The sequence below is a fragment of the Aotus nancymaae genome, unplaced genomic scaffold, assembly GCF_030222135.1.
Source record: "Aotus nancymaae isolate 86718 unplaced genomic scaffold, 86718_ANA_hifiasm-v0.15.2.pri h1tg000032l_0, whole genome shotgun sequence".
Taxonomy (NCBI): domain Eukaryota; kingdom Metazoa; phylum Chordata; class Mammalia; order Primates; family Aotidae; genus Aotus; species Aotus nancymaae.
Genome location: NW_026988445.1, coordinates 8,399,423 through 8,423,106, shown reverse-complemented (window position 1 = coordinate 8,423,106; position 23,684 = coordinate 8,399,423). Strand labels below are relative to the sequence as shown.

The following is a 23,684-nucleotide window of genomic DNA, read 5'->3' as shown; positions in this document are numbered from 1 at the left end:
TTATGAAATGAATTTTGTATGAGTAATAAAATATTTTTGACACGTTTATTATAGAAAATTCAGGTATTGGCCGGGCGCGGTGGCTCAAGCCTGTAATCCCAGCACTTTGGGAGGCCGAGGCGGGTGGATCACGAGGTCAAGAGATCGAGACCATCCTGGTCAACATGGTGAAACCCCGTCTCTACTAATACAAAAAATTAGCTGGGCACAGTGGCGCGTGCCTGTAATCCCAGCTACTCAGGAGGCTGAGGCAGGAGAATTGCCTGAACCCAGGAGGCGGAGATTGCGGTGAGCCGAGATCGCGCCATTGCGCTCCAGCCTGGGTATCAAGAGCGAAACTCCGTCTCAAAAAAAAAAAAAAAAAGAAAATTCAGGTATTACAGAAAAATACAAAGAATAAAATATCCATTCCTAACATCTAAAAATAATCATCATTATTAACTTTAAGGGGTTCTGCATGGATCTATACAAATAAAGGGGTTTTTAGGGGTTTTTCTTTGGCACTATACTAATAGAAGGTTGAGTGGGCAGATGAATGAGCACAAAGAACATTTTATGAAAATGGGATTATATTATATATACAATTTAAGAATAAATGGCAGAATTAGTCCTACTTGTATTGACGGTTGAAGGAAATAAGAGTTACTGAATTAGAGTTAAGTTCCTGTAGTGCTAGAAAGAACGGTAGTTTTTAAAATTGAGATTGAAGTTATAGTTTTTTGTGATTAATTTATTTGTGAGAATTTTCCTCAGGTCCCCTTCAAATCAAATTTAGAAAGAGTTCATGCCTTTCCTTATGTTGAAAAGATTTCAGGATCTTTCATCTGAGAATGTTAGTCTCTGATGTGAAATGTGGCCTAGTACTTTTCATACTATGTGTGAGAGAGCTCTAGGGTTCTACAGAGGTGCTGTGTAGCTTCCTCGTTTGTGCTTTTATCTATTTCATATATTGAAATTTTGTGTAAAATTTGGTTTGGAAATAAAAAGTTCTGCTCTCTAAAAAAAGGAAGTTTGAAAAATGTTGAGCATTTCATAGTAGCAGAATAGAAAAAAAAAGAAATCATTAGTAACTAGGAATATAGTGATGTCTACTTTCTTTTTGTGTTTCAAAATTGCTGAAGCACTATTTCTATTGCTTTGAAAGTATAGATGACTATTCTATTTCTATGGCTTAGGCAGTGAGCTACTGAGAATTACAGAAAATGTGCTGACAGCCCTTAGATTACACTGGATTTTACTGGGACCACTAAAATGTATAAATATCTGTCAAAGTTAGCACAGTGACAGTAACAACATAAACTGCAGATGATGGACTTACCATACTAAAGTTGAAAGCTTTGAAAAACTACTCCTGGCTACTTCAGTGACTACGTAAGTACTCTAATAGCTGAAAAACCAAAAAAAATTGGTCACTGTGTTTACCCAGTAATTACCAGTCCCTATAATGTCAGCTATAGTTGAAAGGCTGATTAAATTACTGTGCTTTTATTGTCTGCCTGCATTCTGTGCTTAAAATCAAAAGAAAGAAATGTTTTCAAGTATATGCTGTATCCCATATAGAGTTGTTTAGAAAGAATTCCTTTTCATAATGCACATTACTGGCTTCTATATTTTTTCAGATTAAGAGAACTATTACTAGACTTAGTTCAAAAAAAATTCTTGAAGCTTAGACCACACTAAAATATAATTATAGATTCCTTCCCTGCAACAACTAGGATTCTGTTTTCTAGGTGCATTCATTCATTCATTCATTCATTTTTGCCTTTATAAAAATAAGTTTTATTGTTATTTACCATAGTAGTTTCAGAAAGAGAAACAGTCCGACATGATTGGCAGCTGGCAGAATCTAGTGAAGCAGGTGTTCTGATTGCTTTAATTTGGGGGATTTAATTTGGTTGCTTTTAATACTGTCATCTAACACTTCAAACATAATGCAGAATAAATATTTCATCTTTTTCCTTTAATACCATACTCACCTCACTTCAATATGGAAATATCTTTATTAAATATGATTTTCAAAAGAACAAGCTCTCTGGAGAATATAGCCATGAGGACATTGCACAAAAAGAAAAACTCAAAACTCTGTATGATAATTTACTATTCTAAGGAAACAAAAGTTTCTAATATATGAAGAAATAAACCGAGTCTCAGATGCACTAACAGGTCTGTGAGAAGAGATTATGGTATAATAACTGAAAACTGCCAGCTATTTTCAAGATACTCGAGTGATAATGGTGCACCCAGCCCGGCAACAGTCCTCAGAAGAAACCAGCGTGCTCTCTTCACTGTAGGCCAGTGTATTAGTCCATTTTCATGCTGCTGATAAAGACATACCCGAGACTGAGCAATTTACAAAAGAGAGGTTTTTTGGACTTACACTTCCACGTGGCTGGGGAGGCCTCACAATTATGGCAGAAGGTGAAAGGCATGTCTTACACGGTGGCAGACAAGAGAAGAGAGCTTGTGTAGGGAAACTCCCCTTTTTAAAACCATCAGATCTCGTGAGATTCGTTCACTATCAGAACAGGGCAGGAAAGACTCACCCCCATAATTCAGTCACCTCCCACAAGCGTTTTCCCACGACACATGGAAATTGTGGGAGTTATAATTCAAGATCAGATTTGGGTGAGGACACAGCCAAACCATATCAGCTAGGTACAAAAATCCATCTTCAGCTTTTGCCTCATCCTAAGACTGTCCCATGGTTGGGCTGCACTGTTTTATCCACAAATGGGATGGAGGCCTTTTCAACAGGAAGCTGGATCTTACTCATGATGATGCGTGTGGACTGAGCCACTACAATACCAGGTGGCATCAAGTACTTATCATGATCAGTGTGCTGAGAGCCCGGACTTTTTCATAATTGGTGGAACCTGCTGGGCTGTTTTGTGCAGATCTTTGGGGACTCCACTTACCTGTCTTCCAGGAGTGATCCTTTCTGAACACCCACTTCACATTGGCAGGGAGGTGACACACTGGCTCTCAGAGCCGTGAAGCTTAGCACAGCCACCGCAATGACAACGATGGTGGAGACTGCACGCAAATTTGGTGTTACGTTTACTAACAGGGTGGAGGAGGCAAGTTTTTGTGGGAAAGCCAAGGTGGAAGGTGGTCCCTGGTGGAGCACCTTTAACAGTGAGGTGCTTTTTTTGGTTTGTTTTACATTTCAGGCATGGCTTGGGAAATTATCTTGTCAAATGATATTATTTTTGGATTGCTAGCTTCAAGGGAGCAGTGTTACTGACTGTGGGCCCCATTATTGTTGGGGAAGTTTTCCAAAACCCCAATTAGTAGGCAAATGCCCTTATGATACAAAACGAAATGATGAGCTTGCATCTTGTCAGCCACTGAATGTGTGCTGATGCTCTGTTAGGCTTCCCAGAGCATTGTTGTGTGCAGCCCTGTTTCTTGCCTGAGCTTTCTGGAACTGGCACTGGAAATCACATTTTGTTGTCAAACCTAATACTAGTTCATTGCAATCATCCTAGAGAAGGGATTTCCTAATCTCCACACTACCAATATTTTCATCAAGTTATATGTGCTTAAACTTGAGACTTCCCTGAAAAATCTAGCACAGGAGTCACTTCAGACGGACTTGCACTCTTTATTCTTGGTTTGTGTTTCTGCATCCCTTCTGGAGCACTACTGTGGCAGTGTTGTACAGGATACATTAAAGCAGAGAGAGAGAGAGAGAGAGAGAGAGAGAGAGAGAGAGAGAGAAGAGCATCGAGGGTCTAGGCATTCTCATGGATTCTGACCCACAGGCCATTTCCTCATTCCTCCTCAGACCCCCGATTTTAGAAGTGAAGGACCAGAGTTCCTCTGTAAATTGTCCAGGGACTGTGTGAATGTATGTTGCTTTAAATTTATTATCTGTAGTATTGGTATGGTTAGTAAAAATCCACCTATTCTTTCTAGAACTTGGTTTCTTTTCTGGAAAACGAAGAATTTCAGTCAAATGATCTCCATAGTTCCTTCTGTTTCTGTTTAAGATTGTGTCATCTGTCAGTTGGCTTCAAGAGGATTATGACGTGTAGGAGGGAGATTGTTGTTCCACACAGACAAGCAGTTCTAGGATCTTTGATTACATTGTCTTGCACTTCGTACTACAATTTCTTAGTTAATTTGTTGATTTATTGAAATAAATTTGATTTACCTGAGATTTCTCCCATCCATACCTCCATTGGTTTTCTGTTTTGAATTTGTTTCATAATATGGTAAAATTTACTCTGGTTAGGGGCAAAATATTATAGCAAAGCTTATGGGGAAACAATACATTTCTTCCTCTTTATAATTTTAAGGATATTATCTGGTTTGGGTTATTGTCATTAGAGGCTTTTTATCCTTATATTGAATCTGGTATGTTGGATACTGTGCCTTAGTCACAAAGAAGTTACTTTAGAATTACATGTGACCAAGAGCTTGCAGTTGCAATAGGTATACAGCTGCTCCCCTGTGTGGTTGTGGATCCAAAGAGCTTGTGGAGCTTATATTAAGAGCACAACACTATTGCATTTTGTGACAAGCTAGCATCATTCTTGAGAAGCACAGCTAGAAGTTTAGATCTAGAATTTTATGGCATATCAAACTCTAATGATGATATAACAATATTATCGTATTTTTGAACCTATTTTTATAATATGTAACGCTCAGTTGTATGCATCCAACTTTACTATGGCAAACTAGGAGGGTATGTTTTTAGAACCACAATAACAAAAAAAGTTGGAGATGTAGAAAGGACATAGAAAAGAATGTGAAAGTGAAGAATGATGGAAGATTTTGGCTTTCTGCTTCTTTATTCCCCTGTCACCAGAGTGCTAATCCACATCAAGTTTTATTCTCAGGTTTCATGTAACTAAAAATGTACATGTATAAGATGGCTAAGCAGGGGTAGGGATATAATAAACGATTATGGAATTATTTTTCTGAATTTGCTTCCAAGCAAGTGACATCTATTTCCAATACTTTTGACATGGTTAGTCCTTTTGGGATAAAATTCATGTTTGCTTATGGGATCGCTTATAGTCCATTTGTTGGGGTAGCAGCAGACAGAGCTGGATCATAATTTGACACTGAGTTTTAGGCCCAACTAAGAAGACTGTGATACAGTGGTATTCTGTTCTTATATTTCTTTAACTTGTACCTACCATGGATTTGTCAGCTAGAATCTTAGTATTACTTATGAAAAAACATTACTAAGGATTGAATATACTAGCTTTAGATTGATTGCTCATTGTCATACAGTTTCATGTGTAAGGATAGATAATACATTATTCAAGAGATAGGGAATGCTGTTATTTACTCATATATTCTATTAGTGGACTATGCTATATGTGGAGTTGAAAAATAATATAAGCCATAGGCTTTGCCAACCTGAGGGCTTCTCATCTAGTGTGGGAGAAATGCAGTCACAGAATAAACAGGTAGCAGGCAATAGTAAGACTTTTAATTGCAGTAAGTTTGAAAGAAAGTTAAGAGTCAGGGTAGGATGTGTTTGCCAGAGGAACTGGAACTTCTGATGGTAAGATAGAAAGGAGAGGGAAAGTATTTTAAAGGAGTTCTTGAAGAAATGCCTCAGAATACTCTGGCTCACATATTCAAATACAGTTTGTAGCTCTAAATCGACTCAAAGAGCTACAGAAAGCTTAGCCTGTAATAAAGTGACAATATGGTAGTTCTTTTGGAGAAAAGGCTTTTCACTGAATTTGACTCCAGAGTCAAATCTCAAGTTAAGACAAGCTTCCCAAAGAGCTATACAGCCCCCTACAGCTAGCCACAGAGCAGGGTGATAGAATGGAAAGACCACCTGAATTAAGAATCAGGAAGCCTAGATTTTAGTTTGGGCTCTGACACTAATCCCATGGCTGGAGCATATCCCTTAACTCTGCAAGACTCCATTTTATTTATTATAAAATTAGGTTTTGGACCAATTGGTCTCTAAATGTCTTTCATCTTTGACTCTTTGTCTTTTCTGTGCACATAAACATCAGAGCTAATCCTTGTTAGGGGCATTATTTTGAAAACATGGGGCAACATAGGAACAACATTCTTTATTGAAAAAAAAGAAAAGCAACTTTTATAATATTTTTAGGATTTACTGTTTAAACATAGTTTTGAAAGTGTGATAAGAGGAAGGAATCTATTTGTATAGATGCTCAATTATTAAAAAAAATTTTTTGAGAACATGCCCAAATCAGGGCTGTATTCCTTTCCTGAAGCATTATGTTGATTCTTTTTTATTGCATTGAGATGGAGATTTTAGGAGAAGAGTCAGAGACCAATCAAAGACTTTTAGACCCTCCCAATTTCTTATCAAGTATCAGTGCCTAAATAATAATCCTATATAAGATGCCCTCTTCTAGGCTCCTACCTGAAAGTGGAACTTTAATCACTTAGAAGGTCCTGTACCTCACAGTTGGTATAATTGGAGTCTCTGTGATTGGAGGAAACCATAGCATAGTGTTGTCCTCAGCTTACAGCAAAGCCATCATGAGGAGTGATGTGTTGGGTAAACAAAGACTATACTATAGCAGAAATTGTGGAACCCAGGAAAAATTTAATTACTACTAAGTTTTACCTTATAACTTTTATCTTTGGGGGATAATTTTCTAATTTTTCTGTAGAAAACAAACATTAAAAACAACAAGCTAGATACAGAATTCCTTAAGAAAAATAGAGCTTTAATAAAATGAGATTTTGCTAATGTTATGCTCTCCCTTCCTTTTAGGAGATGGTGCAGGCTCCTTAGTTTATTTTGCTTGAGAAAAAGGTTCCAAATCTATTTGTTTCCTAATATCCCACTGCAAAAGAAAAATAATTGCATGACTGTCCCAGAGTGGGTCATTTGGAGTATTTCTGAGATTTCCTGTAATCCATATTTTATTTGTGTTTTGAACATCTCTCTGCTGGTATCCCAGCAAGAAATAATTTATTATTCCTAGAAGTATACTACTACTATAACATTTCTGACTAGATTCTGTTTCTAAAATCTTTTAAATTTTATAATGCTTGAAATGCATGCTTATTACAAGTTTTTAAAATGCATGAAAATATAATTTTTTTATAAAATGAAATTAACCTGCATATCTTTCCCTTCTCTTGCCCTCCCTTTTTGAATAATTCAATCTAAAAGACATTAGATAGGGCTGAGTAAGGTAGGAGTCTGCATGACATCAAACCTAGAAACCATAAGAGAATAGATGGATAATTTAGCTACATAACAATAAAAAAATTCTACATGGAAAAAATAAGCCATCACAAATAGGAAAAACTACTTGTATCACTTATGTTCAAAGGGCCAATTTTTTTTGTATGTAAAGAGTATATGCAAATCAATTAGATAAAGAGCAGCAACCCAACAGGTAATCTACAAGGGAACAGAACAAACTGTTCATAGAAAATTATGCAGTTTGTTCCTTTCCTTTATATAAAAATGAGAAATTTTCTTAAGTATATGAGAAAATGACTAAATTCTCATTCATAAGAAAAATGTGGTTTAAAAGTATATTGAGATACACTTTACCTATTAAATTGACAGATCCACCATTAAAACATCTTTTGAAACGTCTGTGAAAAAGCAAGCACTTTCAAAAATTGCTAATGGAATTACAAATTAATACAACATGTGTGGGGCACAGTTTGGGACTATCCAGCAAATTTACTAATACTCTTCCCTTTGACTCAGCAGTTTTGCTTCCGGGAATTTAGCCTACTGATACACTTCCAGACAAACTGACAAAATTATAAACATTTATTGCAACATAGTTTGTAACAGCAAAAGATTGTGAGCAGTACAAATGTCCACACATGCAGGGGACTGGTTAAATAAATTATAATGCATCCATAAAATGGAATACTATGCAGACATTAAAAAGAATAAAGAAACTTCATGTGGAATGAAGTCTAAGGAATATGTTAAGAGAAAAAAGCAAAGTATAGAAGTACGTATATATTATGCTACCATTTTTGTAAGAAAAAGGGAGGAAAAGGGTAGTAAATGTTCATAAAATATCTCTGGAAATAATAAGAACTAATTGTATTTCTCTTTTTTTTTTTTTTTTTTTTTTTTAACATTTCTCTAACATGGTCATGAGTTGTGAGAGAACCCATTGTATTTCTCTAGAGTTAACAACTAGATGGCTAGAGTATAGGAATATAAGAGACTTTTCAAACAACACCTTTTTATAGCTGTTGAATTTTTAACCATGGAGATTTACCTATACAATAAATAAACTTCTAATGAAAACCAGGAAATACCTTGTAGGCCAAATAAAAAGAAAGAAGCATAACATTATATCAAATGCTTTTATACATCCTATAACCGTAATAAACATCAGATACACTTTTCTTTGCCATCTAGCTGCAGATACCATAGCTATCTCTTTGTGAACAGGATTATTCATGAAATTTCCTAATGCTGAATTATTCCTGGAGTGATTCCTATGTGACTTTTTTTTTTTTTTTTGAAGATGGAGTCTCACTCTGTTGCCCAGTCTGGAGCACAGTGGCGTGTTCTTAGCTCACTGCAGCCTCTGTCTCCTGGGTTCAGAGGGAGTCCTCAGCCTCCCAAGTAGCTGGGATTACAGGCGAGCACCACCACACCTGGCTAATTTTTGTGTTTTTAATAGAGACGGGGTTTCATCATGTTGGCCACGCTTGTCTCAAACTCCTGACCTCAGGTGATCTGCCCGCCTCAGCCTCCTAAAGTGCTGAGATTACGAGTGTGACCCACCATGCCCGGCCACTGTGACATTCTTTTAATGCCTTGCTCATTTATATTTGTTTATATTTAAATGTTTTACATTAATATTCAAAACTGAAGATTTGTTTAAAGTGAGTATTTTATGAGTCATCTTTGGCATGTTTTGATAAGGAATATTATGAAATTGTATGAGAATTGGAAATATTTTCTTTTCTTTTTTTTCTTTCCCCTCACCCCTTAAGGCAGGCAAGCTGAGTTTGAATACTCTTGGCATTTTTGCATATGCAGTAATTGTAGTTTTACCTACAGGAAGAAGAAGGAAATACCTGGAAAACACAAAAAACTTCCTGGCTCCAAGATTGTGTTTTATCCTTATCTCCAACCAATGATCTTATGGTGATAGCTCGAGAGCAAAAAGCTGTATTTCTAGCGCGTGAGTATCCTATTATTTTCAGCTACCTTTATTTTGATGGATTGGAAGAAGAGAAAATGGATTAGGTGGAAAGCATATAACACTTTTTATTTCCTTCTCTCTCTCTCTCTCTCTCTCTGTCTCTCTCTCTTTCTCTTTCTTTCTCTTTCTCTCTCTCTCTCTCTCTCTCTGTCAAGGTCATTGACCTTTTCTTAGTAACAATGTGAGTGAGGTGATTTTCAACTCTAATTTGAAAACTCATAATATTACAGATTTCTGGTGTTTGGGGCATAACATTTTAACTCATAATTTTTTGTTGAAGGTTAAAATTGACTTGTTTTTCATATCTTACAGATCTACAAACCTTACTGATCAAAGTAAGATTATATGTAAAATGTTTATAGAATGGTCTTGCAAAGCAAATTTACCCTCCAGTAGCAAAGATCTAGTAGAAAAATTTTCTCTGTCATCTGAAGATAAAAGCAGTCTTGAACTAGGCAGGATGAGCATAGGAATTAATAACTTTATTCTACAAGAACTATGACAACATTATATAGGTTGAATTGGGATAAGGAGAAGCTAAAGGCCAGGAGACTAGGTGTATTATAAAAATCTTACAAACATTTTTATCTTATATTTACCTATAAAAAAGACCCAAGTCAGTTAATACACAACTGTTAAATTTTATAATCATATTCTAAGGGGAAAGAACAAAATTTATAAATTACTGTTTTAGTATATTGTAGCTAATGTATGATATCTTAATTTTTTTTAGCAAAATGGAAATATAGTGATAAAGGAAAAGAAGAAATGCAATTTGCTGTTGGTTGGAGTGGTTCTTTAAATGTCGAAGAAGGGTAGGTGCTAGTTAATTTATGTTTCTCTGTGTGTTACATGTATGTGTGAAATTGTTTGACTTGTAAGTGAATCTATTAAAAGTTTGATTGCTTGGTTAGGCACAGTGGTTCACATGTGTAATCCTAGCACCTTGGAAAGCTAAGGCAGGAAGATCATTTGAGCCCAGGAGTTCAAGACCACCCTGAGCAACATAGTGAGACCATATCTCTACAAAAAAATTTTAAAATTAGCTGGATGTGGTGCATGCACCTGTAGTCCCAGGTACTCCAGAGGCTGAAGCAGGAGGATTGCTTGAACCCAGGAGTTTGAGGCTGCAGTGAGCTATGATCATGCCACTGCATTCCTGCCAGGGAAACAGAGTGATACCCTGTCTCTTAAACACAATTTTTTAAAATAAGAAAGAAATTCATTAATCGAAATGTTTAGTAAATGTATATGCATCCTAACTTTAGAGGTTGTAGAGAATGATTCAGTCAGCAAATTTTTTGTATCATGTAGTTTTTAATTCTCTTGTAAGATTTAAGGAAGAATTTAAAAAGAATCTCATAAAATCCTTTTTACATTTTGTCTTTTCCGAAACTCTGTTCTCCATTACGAATTTTATTCATCCAAAAAGTCAAGGGCAATCATTGTCTTCTCTGCTTTGCTGACATTGGGTTTATACTTGAAGGGTACAGTACTACATTAATTCTTAAAACATAAATACTTCAGAAATGCAAGTTGGTACATTAGTTTCCTACTGACCCGGTAAAACTTTTATAACCATGATATCCAGTGTGATTACATGATGGAGCTGCTAGCCTAGAACCTTGAGCCCAAAACTGGTTTTCAGTTAAATTTTAATGACTGAAAACTGTCTGATCAGACTGAATAAGAAAAGCCTTCAGACATTGAAATCAGATAAAAGATAACCAAGTGGAAGCGCCTAAAACATCCCTGGCACATTGTAGATATTTGAAATATTCTCTACTATTATCAAAATAAATGGTAATATTTCCCTTTAGACCATTTAGACTAAGTGTTTTAAAGTCATTTGATTTCTGTCAGAAATGCAAAGCAAATGTAATACTTTAAAATCAGTGAACAAACATGAAGATGAATTTTGTTCTTTGATTACCTAGTATGATGTATGGAATAGAAGTGTTTATAGTTTCTTGGATAAGCTGGTGATCATCCTCAGATTCGACAGATTTAACAAAAGTCAGTGGGTAGGAGTTGTTTTGATTTTGAGACTTAGTTTCTGAGCTCCTGACAAATATTTCAAATCTACATGTCAGGAAAAAAAATGTCTTTTTAATGGAACATCACACCTAATATGTACTTAGAAATAGATTATCAGAGCAATTTCTGCAAAATAGAAAAGAAAAACCAGCAAGTTGAATACATAAGTTCCTAAAATAATGTACCCTGCAGAAATGCAGTTTGCATGTCATGTGACTGGCAGTTCCTCAACCACTTCCCCAGCTCCTGATCTCAAACAAGGAGGCAGGCCGAAGTTCTTAGCTAGAGCAGAGGAGAGGAGGGGAGATAGTAGGAAATGGCTGCTTGGGGATCATTTGAGGTTTGCTCAGTTCTGTATACAGTCATTTGTGTAAGTAAAATTTTGCTTTCTGTACTTCCATGTTATTCATGACAATACAGAGTGAAAAATTCTGTTTCTTACTAACCTCAAATGCGTGCAGCATTACATTTTATGAGAATGAATTTTAAGGACCTTACCTGTGGTGAAGTTTTACTGTATTTTACTTATGCATCAGATAAAACTGATTCACAGAAGTCATCTTCCACTTATTATCCTTTAAACATCCAATTATGGAGAAATAAAAGTAATTGATAAGTTCAGTGGAAAAGCATATGATTTTGTTTTTGTTTTTAGGGAATGTGTAACCAGTGCTCTATGTATTCCACTAGCAAGCCAAAAGAGGTAAGGATGCATAAGAGTTATCTGTTGTCTTTGCTTTGATTTATGAGTTGTTAAGATAATAAATTTTGTTTGTAACAGGAGTTCCACTGGGCGTCCTGACTGGACCTGCATTGTGGTGGGTTTTACTTCAGGTTATGTACGCTTCTACACTGAGGTGAGTTGAATTTTCAGTAGCTAGAAAAAAAGCTATTTGACTGCAATACCTGGTTATTCATCCCCTTTGTACTAGTTTGTGACTTTATTACCTGCTGCCCGAAAATGTGTAGTTGATGCTTTATGGGGATAGAGGCCAGGACAGACCATGGCAAGTTCTGGTAGAAGATACAGAGAAGAGGAGCTGTATTCTGAAAAGAGTGTACCTGGTATCTCTGGAAAACTGTTGGGGAAATGGTACACTCTGCCTGGTGATACCTGCTCAGATATATTGATAAGAAAATAAGCAGGGCCCTTCTCTGTGCTTCCTCCTAGAATGGTGTGCTCTTGCTTGCACAGCTTTTGAATGAGGACCCAGTGCTTCAACTTAAATGCAGAACCTATGAAATACCACGACATCCTGGCGTGACTGAGCAGGTAGTGTAAAAGATTGTGTTCCAACAGTAACAGTGGCATTACTTTGAAGCAGTTTCTCTCCTCTTTTGGGGGGTAGAAACTTAACAGATATCTTTGTCTTGTGGCGCAGTTAGCTCTGCTGTCATATTCTAGAAATATAATCTATTTGTAGCTGAAAAAGAATACCAGTCTTGCTTTTACTTATTTAATGAAATATTGTATGTTTCTTTCTACAACAAAGTAAAACACTTTAGTTAGAAGCCAAGAAAATTACTTATTTTTAGAATTTAATAGTGACTTAAGACAAAAATATGGTATTATATAACCTTATATCTTTTTTAATTTGGATTTAGGTGCTAAAATTACCCAGAGTAAAAGAAAAAAAATTGCCTTCTTGTCACTAGTGCTACTACCTTGCACTTAACTATTTCCCAGAAAGGGGGTTACTAAGCTTTTGTTCATAGTGGAAAATACATTATATTCGTTGAAGACTTCAGTGAGAAAATAATACTGTTTAGTATTTAAGGCTCAAACTTCGTAGGTGCCTTATAAGATTTTGGCTGTCTCAGTCAAAAAATAATTGTAGGGCATTTAAACCAATATACTTTTATTTGTTTTGCAGAGTGCATAATCAAAACTATGTAATACGCCTTCCCTTTATTGTACTACTTGGCCTCCAAAAGATTTCAAGTAAACAGATGTATATACTGTATGAATATGTTAATTTAATTTGCATGGGAGATGAACTGGAGCTGTTGAAGAAACTTAACTATCTAGTAAGAGAGACTAGGATTAAAATCTAATAATATCTATGTATGAATTAATCACTAATATAAAGCAATACCTAATTTATTGGTAATTTATTTGGATGGAATACATTCTGTACAAGCTTAGAGAAAGGGGAGTTCAATTTGGACTGGGAAAATAAGAAAATTTCATTGATGAGGTAAGATTTGCTCTAAGCCTTGAATAATTGGTATAGAATTTAAGTAGGTAATGGAAAAAAGGAGAAAGTGTTTCAGGTGATCAGGAGGAAATCTGAGAGAAGATTCAAATGTAGAACTATATATGCAACTACAAAGAAACCTGTATTATAAAACAATGAGAAACAGTCAAATAGGCAGAGTGGCCAAATTTTGCATAAATTCAAAAGCCAGGTGGAAAATTAGAATTGATTCAGGAAATGAAAGAAACTCCTAAAGATTTATGAGAAGAAAGTGATGTAATCAAAGGAATATTGAAGATTTCTTTCTTCAGGATAAACTGGAATTCGGGAGGCAGGTTATCTGGTTTTTTAAGTTATCTATAGCAGATGTGGAGTGCTGGGAGCCAGGACTAAAATTGCTATGGGAAGAGAGAAGGGACCAGTACAAAAATTGTTTTGAGGAAGAAATTAATAAGACTTGGTTATTGTGTAGACATGTACAACTTTTTAAATGAGCTAAAGATGTCTCTAAGATACTTATCCTGAGGAGTGCCATTGTCAAAGTTGGAATAGGGGACTACATTGGCAGTAAATGTTATTAAATGTGGTTTTGCACGTGTTGAGTTTGAGGCAATGGTGGAAAATAAAATCAAGTTGTTGGTGTCATGTAATGATAGAAAACTGCTGTATAGGCACAGAGACTAGATTGGACATGATGGTTGAAGTCATAGATAATGAATGAATTCTTTCAAGTAAAGCATGTAGGAAAATAAAACAGCAGGCTGAAGACTTAAGTCTTAGTAACTAGTAATACTCATCATACTCATCATAAGGAGATAGGAGAAATTGAACTATTAAAGGAAACAAGGAACAGCTGGAAATCAAAGAAGATAATCTGTGAACTGAAGATAACTTTCCAGAGATGTTTCTCAAATTTCTGAAAATTCACTGGATGATGAAGCTTTTTAAAATACATTAAATTTCGTCATGTCTGTAATACTCTTTTTTAGATATAGGTGGGAAAATATAACTAACATTTAAATATTTGCTTGCTATTTGCTATACAAGCCAAGAAAATCATCTCAAAATTTTTATCAAGAAGGAAGTCTTTGTTGTTACTCTGTATTCTACGTTAAACATCTCTGGATCTAACGCATCAATTTATATATCAAAAATATCTTCTATTTTCTTCTTTTTAATATACTTCCAGATTTGTCAGAGATCACAGAAGCGTATTTCCTCTCAGTTCTGGGAGCAGTGAATGTAGTAGGAGAGGATTCAAAAGAGAGGAAAAATCTCCTTCTGGAATTTCAAAGAACTTCTTTTGTATAATAGCTTCTGTAAAAAAATCTCTGTCATCTAGCACAATAGCTACAGATTTGGGGCCATTGGTGTTTGTATTAGTGTTTTCTTCAGGAAGACTACCTGGTTTTGGAGATAATTGACTTGCTGGTGGTTAGGTCTTTTCTGTTTTCTAGCTCCCCAAAGTCAGTGAGGAGGCTCTCTCCCTGCTGCCATGCTCACTGAGTCATGCATGCTTAGCCTTGTGAACCTGTCATGTGAGAATACATGTCATGTCCCTTCTTCACTAGCTTATGCCCCTTATGCCCCAGATTTCTTTTTTAAAAAGAGAAACAGCCTGAGAGTCTAGTAGAAAAAGGAGCAAGGCAGATCTCAAAAGAAATTGGCCCAAAAGCATATAAGAAAAATTTGAACCTTAATCTAAGAACTATAAGAAAATACAATGAGATAACTTTTCACTTTTCAGATTGGCAAAGATAAAGATTAACAAACTTTTGGTGACAATATAGAAAAACAGGCACCTGCCTGTATTGTTGGTGGAAATATTAAGTTGATAGGTACTTTTTGCGGCAACTTAATATATAAGATAATGAAAATTATGAATACTTTATGACCCAACAGACCCCGTTGAAGGAATTTACACTTAAGTAATATCCTACTAACATGGAAAGATATGGACAGAAGCATGTTTATTGCAGTGATGTTTATAATGATGAAAATATATTAATTCATAAATATTTCTTTACTGCCTATTATGTGCCCAGTTCAGTTCTAATCCTTAAGGATTCATTGGTGTAGCAGACATACAAGGTTCCTGCTTTCATGGAGCTTACAGTTTGGGGATGGTGGAGGGAAACCAACAGTAAGCAACTAGAGATATCGAGGTGATTCCAGTCTCTGATAGGTACTGTAAAGGAAGTCAGGTTGATGAGATAGTAATGTGCCAAGAGAATAGGTATGTTGTTTGAGATGGAGGTTTAAGAGCAGCCTCTCTGGATAACTAACATTTGAACTGAAATCTGAATGACCAGAACAATTAGGCAGGTGAAAATCTGCGAGGAGAAGGTCCAAGCACATGCAAAGGTCTGCGGGTAATGATGACCTCTCATATTTGCCAGATCTTGCAGCCATGGTTAACGAGTTCAGGTTTTATTCTAAATGCAGAAGGGAGTCATTGGAGAGTTTTAATCAGGAGATTGATTTGATCTGCTGTGTCTCATGAAGAGCACACTGGCTGTGTGGAACATGGATTGTAGAGAGCAAGAGTGGAAGCAGGAGGCCAAACTGAATGTCCATCAATATGAACTGGTTAAGTAAAATGGGGTACATATAATTAAAGACTGTGCAGCCACAACAGAAGATTGTTTGTTCACTTATTGAAATGGAAAAATGTCATTGACATATAATTGAGTAGTAAAAATCATGTTAGGATACTATATGTGGTATAGCCTTATGCAAATGTGTATGAATATATTTGAGGATGTGTTGAGACGTGTGGGATTTCAGGTGAGTTTTCTTTCTTCTGTTTTTACATATTGTTTGTATCTGTGCAATGAGTATATTTACTTTTTATGAAATTGTAATTCTTTATACTACTCTCAGCATCTTTGAGACAGTTATTCACCATACACAAAAAGGTTGTATTTGAAAAGAATTTTAGGTCTTTGGCAAAAAGACACTCTGAAATTAATTTTTTAATCTATTTTTACTGTTGTTCTGACTGATATTGCTTTGGGTGTTGGGTGGTTGATGGTTTAGTCCCAGTATTTTTATTTTACATTATTCATGAAATTCAGATATATTAAAAAAATAGATAAGTTTATTTGATGTATCTAGTTAAGAACATTTATTTTTTTCTTTCTTATTTCTTAAATAGAATGAAGAGTTGAGTATCTTATATCCCGCTGCCATTGTGACTATTGATGGATTTAGTCTTTTTCAATCTCTTCGTGCTTGTCGAAATCAGGTAGCAAAAGGTAATATTTGGACAAGATATATTTAACCTATGTTGATGTTTGTTTAATTTTACCTGCTTATGGAATTAATTATGTCTTCTAAATACAGAAAGACCTTCTGAACTAGATTTATGGGGAAAACCTGCCTCCTATAGAGATAAGGGAGCATGTTGAGTAGATTGCTTAGTAAGGTAGAGACAAGGGCTAAAACATAAACACTCTTCACATGTTGCCTTTGGAGAGCGTGGTCAACACAGGAACACCGGGCTTTCTTCACTAATTCAGCAATATGGCTTGGCTACTTAGATTTGCAACTATATTGACAACCAACATTGGGGTAAAGAATTTAGTTACATCTAGCTGAGGTACGACATTTTCACTAGATCAGCAGTTAATCAAGGCCAATATCCTAAAACCTTGTGACTGTGCATTGCTCCCGTCCTCACTGAGGTTAAAGATATCACTATGTGCAAGGGAAATGCAAGATCCTACAGATACCACTGTAGGCAGGACCTAGCAGGGAGTCAACTGAGCTTCTTTTTGCTAACTTGGAACACTCAGAATGGAGAAAAGCTAGAGGCCTAAACTTCATGTGTATATGAGCAACAATATTATTTTCAGACTTAGGGATGAAAACTGCCCAAATAATCAAGAATTTTTGCTTTTACTACCTATAATTTACATTCTAATGCTGTTACATCTTTGGAAGAGATATTTCATCAAATTCAACATGCCATTGATTGTAAGATACGCTATTATTTTATATACCACTAAAAAGAAAAACTTGCCAGTAAAAGACACACCATCAATTTTCAGATCTCAATTTCAGAGTTGTGAAAATATGGAAAAGAAGAGTCTTAAAACTAGTGAAAATATGAGTGGTAACACTAACTTCCGTTTTTTTTCTGGGATTGAGTAGAGGAGCCTTAATGGCCCCAAAACGAAGTTTAACTTTGGTGGAAAATGAAATGGCTGATAATACCAATTATAAAATAATGGTCTATTACTAGTTTATTAAATTAATGAACTTCTTACCTACAGAAAATTGCCTTTTGATATATAGATTAAAGGTATTTTAAATGTTCTCAAGATAATGAAACTTATGGTGGATTAAATTTAAATAATTTAAAAGAGTATGAAAATAGGTATAAAAATTTAAACAAATTCTGACCTAGTAAAAAAGCATATACTAGAAAAGAACCACATAGCCAAGACTTCAGAATTTTACCAATCATGTCAACCTGCTAAAAAAGAGAAAAAGTTTTGATTGCAATATAAGATGCTGCATTTAGACTAAATTTAGAAACAATTTTATGAAACACTATTAGCCTATGTTTTCAGGAAACCGTCTTAACCATTTAGGAGTTAAATTTTGTTTTGGGGCCACCAAGGCTCCTCTACTCAATCCCAGAAGGAAAGGGGAAGTCAGCACCACTACTCATATTTTCGCTGATTTTAAGACTTTTCCGTATTTTAACAACTCTAAAATTGGGATCTGAAATTATTTCTAAATCTAGTATAAATGCAGCATCTTATATTGCAATAAAATTTTTTTCTCTGTTTTTTTAGCAGGTTGATATGATTGGTAAAATTCTGAAGTCTTGGCTGTGCAGTTCTTTTTAAAAAAATTTATTTAAATTTTTATGCTTATTTTCATAATCTTTTAAATTTTTTAAATTTAACCCGCCATAAGCTTCATTATCTTGAGAACATATAAAATACTTAGAATTAATATATATCAAAAGGCAACTTTCTGTGGATAAGAAGTTCATTAATAGAGATAGACAATTACTTTATAATTGGCATTATCACCCATTTGATTTTTCACCATTTTTGAATTTCTGTTTTTTTGTTGTCTGTAAGACCATAAAGCCATTTGTCTCCTAGGAAGGAAGGAATTAAGCCACTTAGTGCCCTTTTGTTGTAAGTTGCTGTAAAAAGAGTTCTGGTTACTTAGCCATAAATTGTGACATTTATTTCAGCATATAAGAAAGTTATCATTTCTTGGCCTTACTATCAATCTGCAATGTTTAGAGGATTATATTTTTTCTTTATTATTATTTTTTCACTTTCCTGAATAAACAGCCAGAATTCAGCACTATTCTAATATGCAGCATGGGAATCTACCAGTTAATGGGATATGCATGAATCTATGGCAAGAGGTGTAACTATTACTTTTCCTTTTCTTACTCAGTAGGTGAAGGGACTGAAGTTAAAGATTGGCATTTCATTCTTTTTCTTTTTTTTTTGACAGTGCTATTGCTTTTAACATATCTTTCTATCAAGTCTGGTCTCAGTCACCCAGATTAGAGACCTTGCTGTATGTGTACTCTGCCAGGTATATCAGGTTTTTAGTTTTTCACTCAGTAAAGCACTGATTCCTATCACTAGGATTTTATCCACTTTGTCAAGAGGGAGAAATTTCTTACTTGACATCACTTGCAGTTTGAATGCACTTTTGTTTTGTTTTTTTGTTTTTGAGATGGAGTCTGCCTCTGTCACCCAGGCTAGAGTGCAGTGGTGTGATCTCAGCTCACTGCAATCTCCACCTCCCGGGTTCAAGTGATTTTTCCACCTCAGCCTCCCGAGTTGCTTGGACTACAGGTGTGCACCACCACACCTGGCTGATTTTTGCATTTTTACTAAAGATGGGGTTTCACCATGTTGGCCAGACTGATCACAAACTCCTGACCTGAAGCAATCTGCCTGCCTCGGCTTCCCAAAGTGCTGGAATTACAAGCATGAGCCACCGTGCTCAGAGCCTGAATTCACTTTGATTTTTAGTAGTAGTATAGGATTTTTAATAGTCTTCTTTAATTACTTGAGTGTTCGAGACTCTTTTTTTCTTTTTTTTTCTCTTTTTCTTTTTTTTGTTTGGAAGCATGGTGGTTTGTATTGAGAATCTTTTGTGACAGCCAACTTAGTCTTTTAAATGTTTGCATTTTATGATCATTGTCTTGGTTAAATAAATTTCACTTTATGCCTTGTTTTCATTACTTTGCCTCATTATTATCTGAAATTTTAGAAAAATAAATTAGTATGGTTTTAATGATTTTTTTGTAAAACTTAATTTTATCCATAATAATTAAGTTTGGATTATCTGTTTTATCTTTGGTAGCTGCAGCATCAGGCAATGAGAACATACAACCACCACCATTAGCTTATAAGAAATGGGGTCTACAAGATATTGACACTATTATTGATCATGCTAGTGTTGGTAAGTATTACTAATTAAAATTATCTTGGAATTTACTTCTTATACTTTTTTACTGAAGTATCTCATTTGTTAGAAATGGACATTTATTCTTTGTTATTATTATTTTGTTTGAGATGGAGTCTCGCTGTATCACTGAAGCTAAAATGCAGTGGCGCGATCTTGGCTCACTGCAACCTCCGCCACCTCAGCCTTCCGAGTAGCTGAGATTACAACCGTCCACCACCATGTCTGGCTAATTTTTATATTTTTAATAGAGATGGAATTTCATCATATTGACTGGACTAGTCTTGAACTCCTAACCTCAAGTGATCTGCCTGCCTCAGCCTCCCAAAGTGCTGGGATTACAGGCGTGAGCCACCATACCCGGCCAACATTTATTTTTTTTTTCTTTTTGTTTATTCACTATTTCCAGTAATGGCTGTAAGCAACAACATTTATTCTTATGTGAAAAAGTGCATTGTTTTTGGTAAGACATCTGGAGGTTCAGATTCAGAGCATCACAGGCTTGTATCTTTAAAGCTGGGCATGGTGGCTAACACCTATAATCCCAGCACTTTGGGAGGCTGAGGCAGGTGAATCACATGAGGCCAGGAGTTCAAGATTAGCCTGACCCACATGGTGAAACCCTATCTCTACTAAAAATACAAAAATTAGCCTGGTGTGGTGCACATCTGTATTCCCAGTTACTTAGGAGGCTGAGGCAGGAGAATTGCCTGAACCCAAAAGGCCGAGGTTGCAGTGAGCCAAGATCGCGCCACTGCACTCCAGCCTGAGTGATAGAGCAAGACTCTGTGTCAAGAAAACAAAAAACAAAAAGAAATGGTAGCAGTTTCAATAAAGATTTAATTATGCCCTCAGCCACAGTATTGTATAGTTTTAAATCACTCACTGTTTGACTAATTTTTCTGTTTTTTTTTTTTTTTTTTAACTGGGAACCAAGATTTATCAATGCAGTGAAGGCTATGACCTCTTGACTAATTTTTCTACAGACAAATTTTGTCTATATAATGACCATATATGTTAGTCTTTTAAAAATGTAACCTTGGTCAGGTGTGGTGGCTTGAACCTGTAATCCCAGCTACTCAGAAGGCTGAGGTAGGAGGATCCTTTGAGCTTAGGAGTTCAAGACCAGCCTGGGCAGCGTAGCAAGACCCTATTGCTTAAAAAAAAAGTACCCTTTAAACCAGTAGAATATAGATAAAAGTAGATTTCGTCTTGCAACCCTGTAAGAGAGCTTACTGTGTTAGGTGTTGAGGGTATAGAGATGAAAAGACATGCTTCTCTGCTGTCTGGAAAGTGTGAGTCTAGGAGTCTAGTTAGAAGAAACACATGTGAATGACTACGATAATACATCATAATAATTGTAGCAAAGGGACCAGCTGTAGTGGAGCAGAGGAGGAAACACTGATTGTTTCTCCAGCACACTATACACTTTACCCCTAGATCTATGTTCATGTTGGCTAGGATGCCTCCTCTGTGTTTGTTCACTTGGCCAAGTTCTACTCATTCTATGCAAACTGGACACTGGGAGAGAAAGAGCAAGGGGAAAAGGAAGGAGTATGACTCAAGAGGGGCTAACAAGGTTTCTGACACATAGACCATCTTTTTATTTACTGCATAGCTCTTATTTGGAATACTCTGTAATAAAAACCTATTGGTAAACATTTCAGTGTATCTACTTTTTTGCTAGCATAAAAATGCTACAAAATTCCAAAGTGTTGAGTTCAGTTCAGGGGAACTTCCCTGCTCTGTTAATTAAACTTTGGAACATTGAAACTGGCTAGGGAAAATGATTGGATAGAAAATATTATTCTATTCATTTATCCCCAGCCTACAAAATTAAAAAAAGGTCCAATAAACGTTATTGTATGTACATCTTTATGTAAAGGTCTGGTTAATTTATTCAACAAATAAATGAGTACCTATTAGTATTTGTGCTAGAAATACAAGATAGACAGGACACACCCTCATAAAGCTTACATTTTGGTGATGGGGAAACAAACAATAAACTAAATGAATAAATATGATAATATCAGACTGTTCGTGGGCATCATGAAGAAAATAAATAGAAGGTTATGATAGAAAGTAAAGGAAGAGGGTGCTTTAGGTAGACTAGTGAGGAAAGGCCTCTCCAGGGACGTGACATTCAGACTGAGACTTGAAGGATGAGAAGGAGCCAGCTGTGGAAAGAGCTGTAGGAAGAGCATTCCAGGCAGAGGAGCATCAGGGATATAGGTGTGGGAGCCTTGAAGATTTCAGAGTGTTCAAGAAACAGAAAGGGGGTTGGTGTGACTTGGCCATAAAGAGTGAGGGGAAAACCGGACAAGGTTAGGTTGGAGATGCAGACTAGGGTTAAATCACATAGGGATAAGGAGGTCAGATTTTATTCTAAATGCAATGGTTGTCATTGATGGATTCTAAGTAGGGGATTGCATTTAAACATATCTCTCTGTTTGTTCTTTAGGGAGATGCTTGTAGAAGAAAGCAAGGAAACCAGTTAGGAGTATATTACAATAATTCATGCAAGAGAGAATGATGGCTTTATGGTGGAGGCACTGGAGTTGGAAGGAAGTAGACAGATTTGAGATACATTTTGTACTTGCTAAGGGATGGTTTGGAGAAATAAGAGGAAGAAAAGAATTAAGGATTTCTTAATTTTTAAGTTTGAGCAACAGGGTGGATGATGAGACTGTTTACTGAAATGAGAATAAGGAGGAGGAGAGGAAGAGACTTAAGGTAGGCAAATAATGAGTTATGTTTTTACAGGCTAACTTCTGACACAGTTATACATTCAAGTAGAGGTATCAAATATACAAATTGGACATGAGTGTCTGAAGTTCAGGGAGGAAGCTGGGATTGTAGATATAAATTTGAGAGGGAGCAATTTACTATGGAATGCTTCGTAGAATTCAAGAAAAGAAGGTCTGTTGGATTTGACAACCTGGAGTTATTGACTCTTGATATGAACAGTTAAAGTAGAATGGTGAGGATGAAAGCCAAATTAATATAGGCTTAAGAATAAGTATTTTCACCCCCTGCTCTCCAAATGACAAGGAGCATAAGAAATAGATTCCCAGGCCAGGCGCAGTGGCTCATGCCTATAATCCCAGCACTTTGGGAGGCTGAGGTGGGCGGATCACAAGGTCAGAAGATGGAGACCATCCTGGCCAACATGGTAAAACCTCGTCTCTACTAAAAATACAAAAAATTAGCTGGGTGTAGTGGTATGTACCTGTAGTCCCAGCTACTTGGGGGGCTGAGGCAGGAGAATCACTTAAACCTGGGAGGCAGAGGTTGCAGTGAGCTGAGATGGCACCACTGCACTCCAGCCTGGTGACAGAGCAAGACTTTGTCTCAAAAAAAAAAAAAAAGACAAGGAATAGATTCCCAGTATCTCCATTTTTATGGAGTCCTGACCTCTTCCTGAAGCCTCATACTCATTTTTCCAGCTCCCTACTGAACAATTTCTACCTAGATATCAAACTTATCCAAAACTGAATTCTTAATTTCCTCCTGTCAAACTTGCTCCTCCTTTTTTTCCCACATCATCTTCTCCTGTTTGCTCCTCACTGTGAGGTACAAGGCCCAACCTTATCTGGCTTATGGTACTCTGACACAGTCTCCTGCAGTATACCCCTCCCTGTGCATTGTGTTTTATCACTTGGATCTCCTTTGTGTTCCTCAGACGCAACAAGCATATTCCCACTCGAGAGCATTTAGAATTACTGCTTCCTCTGCTGGGAAAACTTTAACCAGCTAGTCACATGACTTTCTCCCTCTCTTCACTCAGGTCTCTGTTTATATATCACTTTGTCAAAGAGGCCTTTTTAGCCACTCTGCT

General features: G+C 36.1%; 1 protein-coding gene and 1 non-coding gene across 2 annotated transcripts in view; both read left to right on the top strand.

Annotated features, from left to right (window-relative positions):
- RAB3GAP2 (RAB3 GTPase activating non-catalytic protein subunit 2) overlaps window positions 1-23,684 on the top strand; it is a 109,087-nt gene that overhangs the window by 36,320 nt on the left and 49,083 nt on the right. The window contains exons 3-9 of the mRNA XM_064383521.1: window positions 9,011-9,134; window positions 9,889-9,970; window positions 11,848-11,895; window positions 11,974-12,049; window positions 12,364-12,465; window positions 16,548-16,647; window positions 19,745-19,843. Coding sequence (XP_064239591.1) covers window positions 9,011-9,134; window positions 9,889-9,970; window positions 11,848-11,895; window positions 11,974-12,049; window positions 12,364-12,465; window positions 16,548-16,647; window positions 19,745-19,843 — 631 coding nt within the window. The remainder of the gene's footprint in view (window positions 1-9,010; window positions 9,135-9,888; window positions 9,971-11,847; window positions 11,896-11,973; window positions 12,050-12,363; window positions 12,466-16,547; window positions 16,648-19,744; window positions 19,844-23,684) is intronic.
- Window positions 21,552-21,682, top strand: LOC135277653 (small nucleolar RNA SNORA36 family). The gene has a single exon (XR_010345259.1). It is a non-coding gene; the product is annotated as a small nucleolar RNA SNORA36 family (small nucleolar RNA).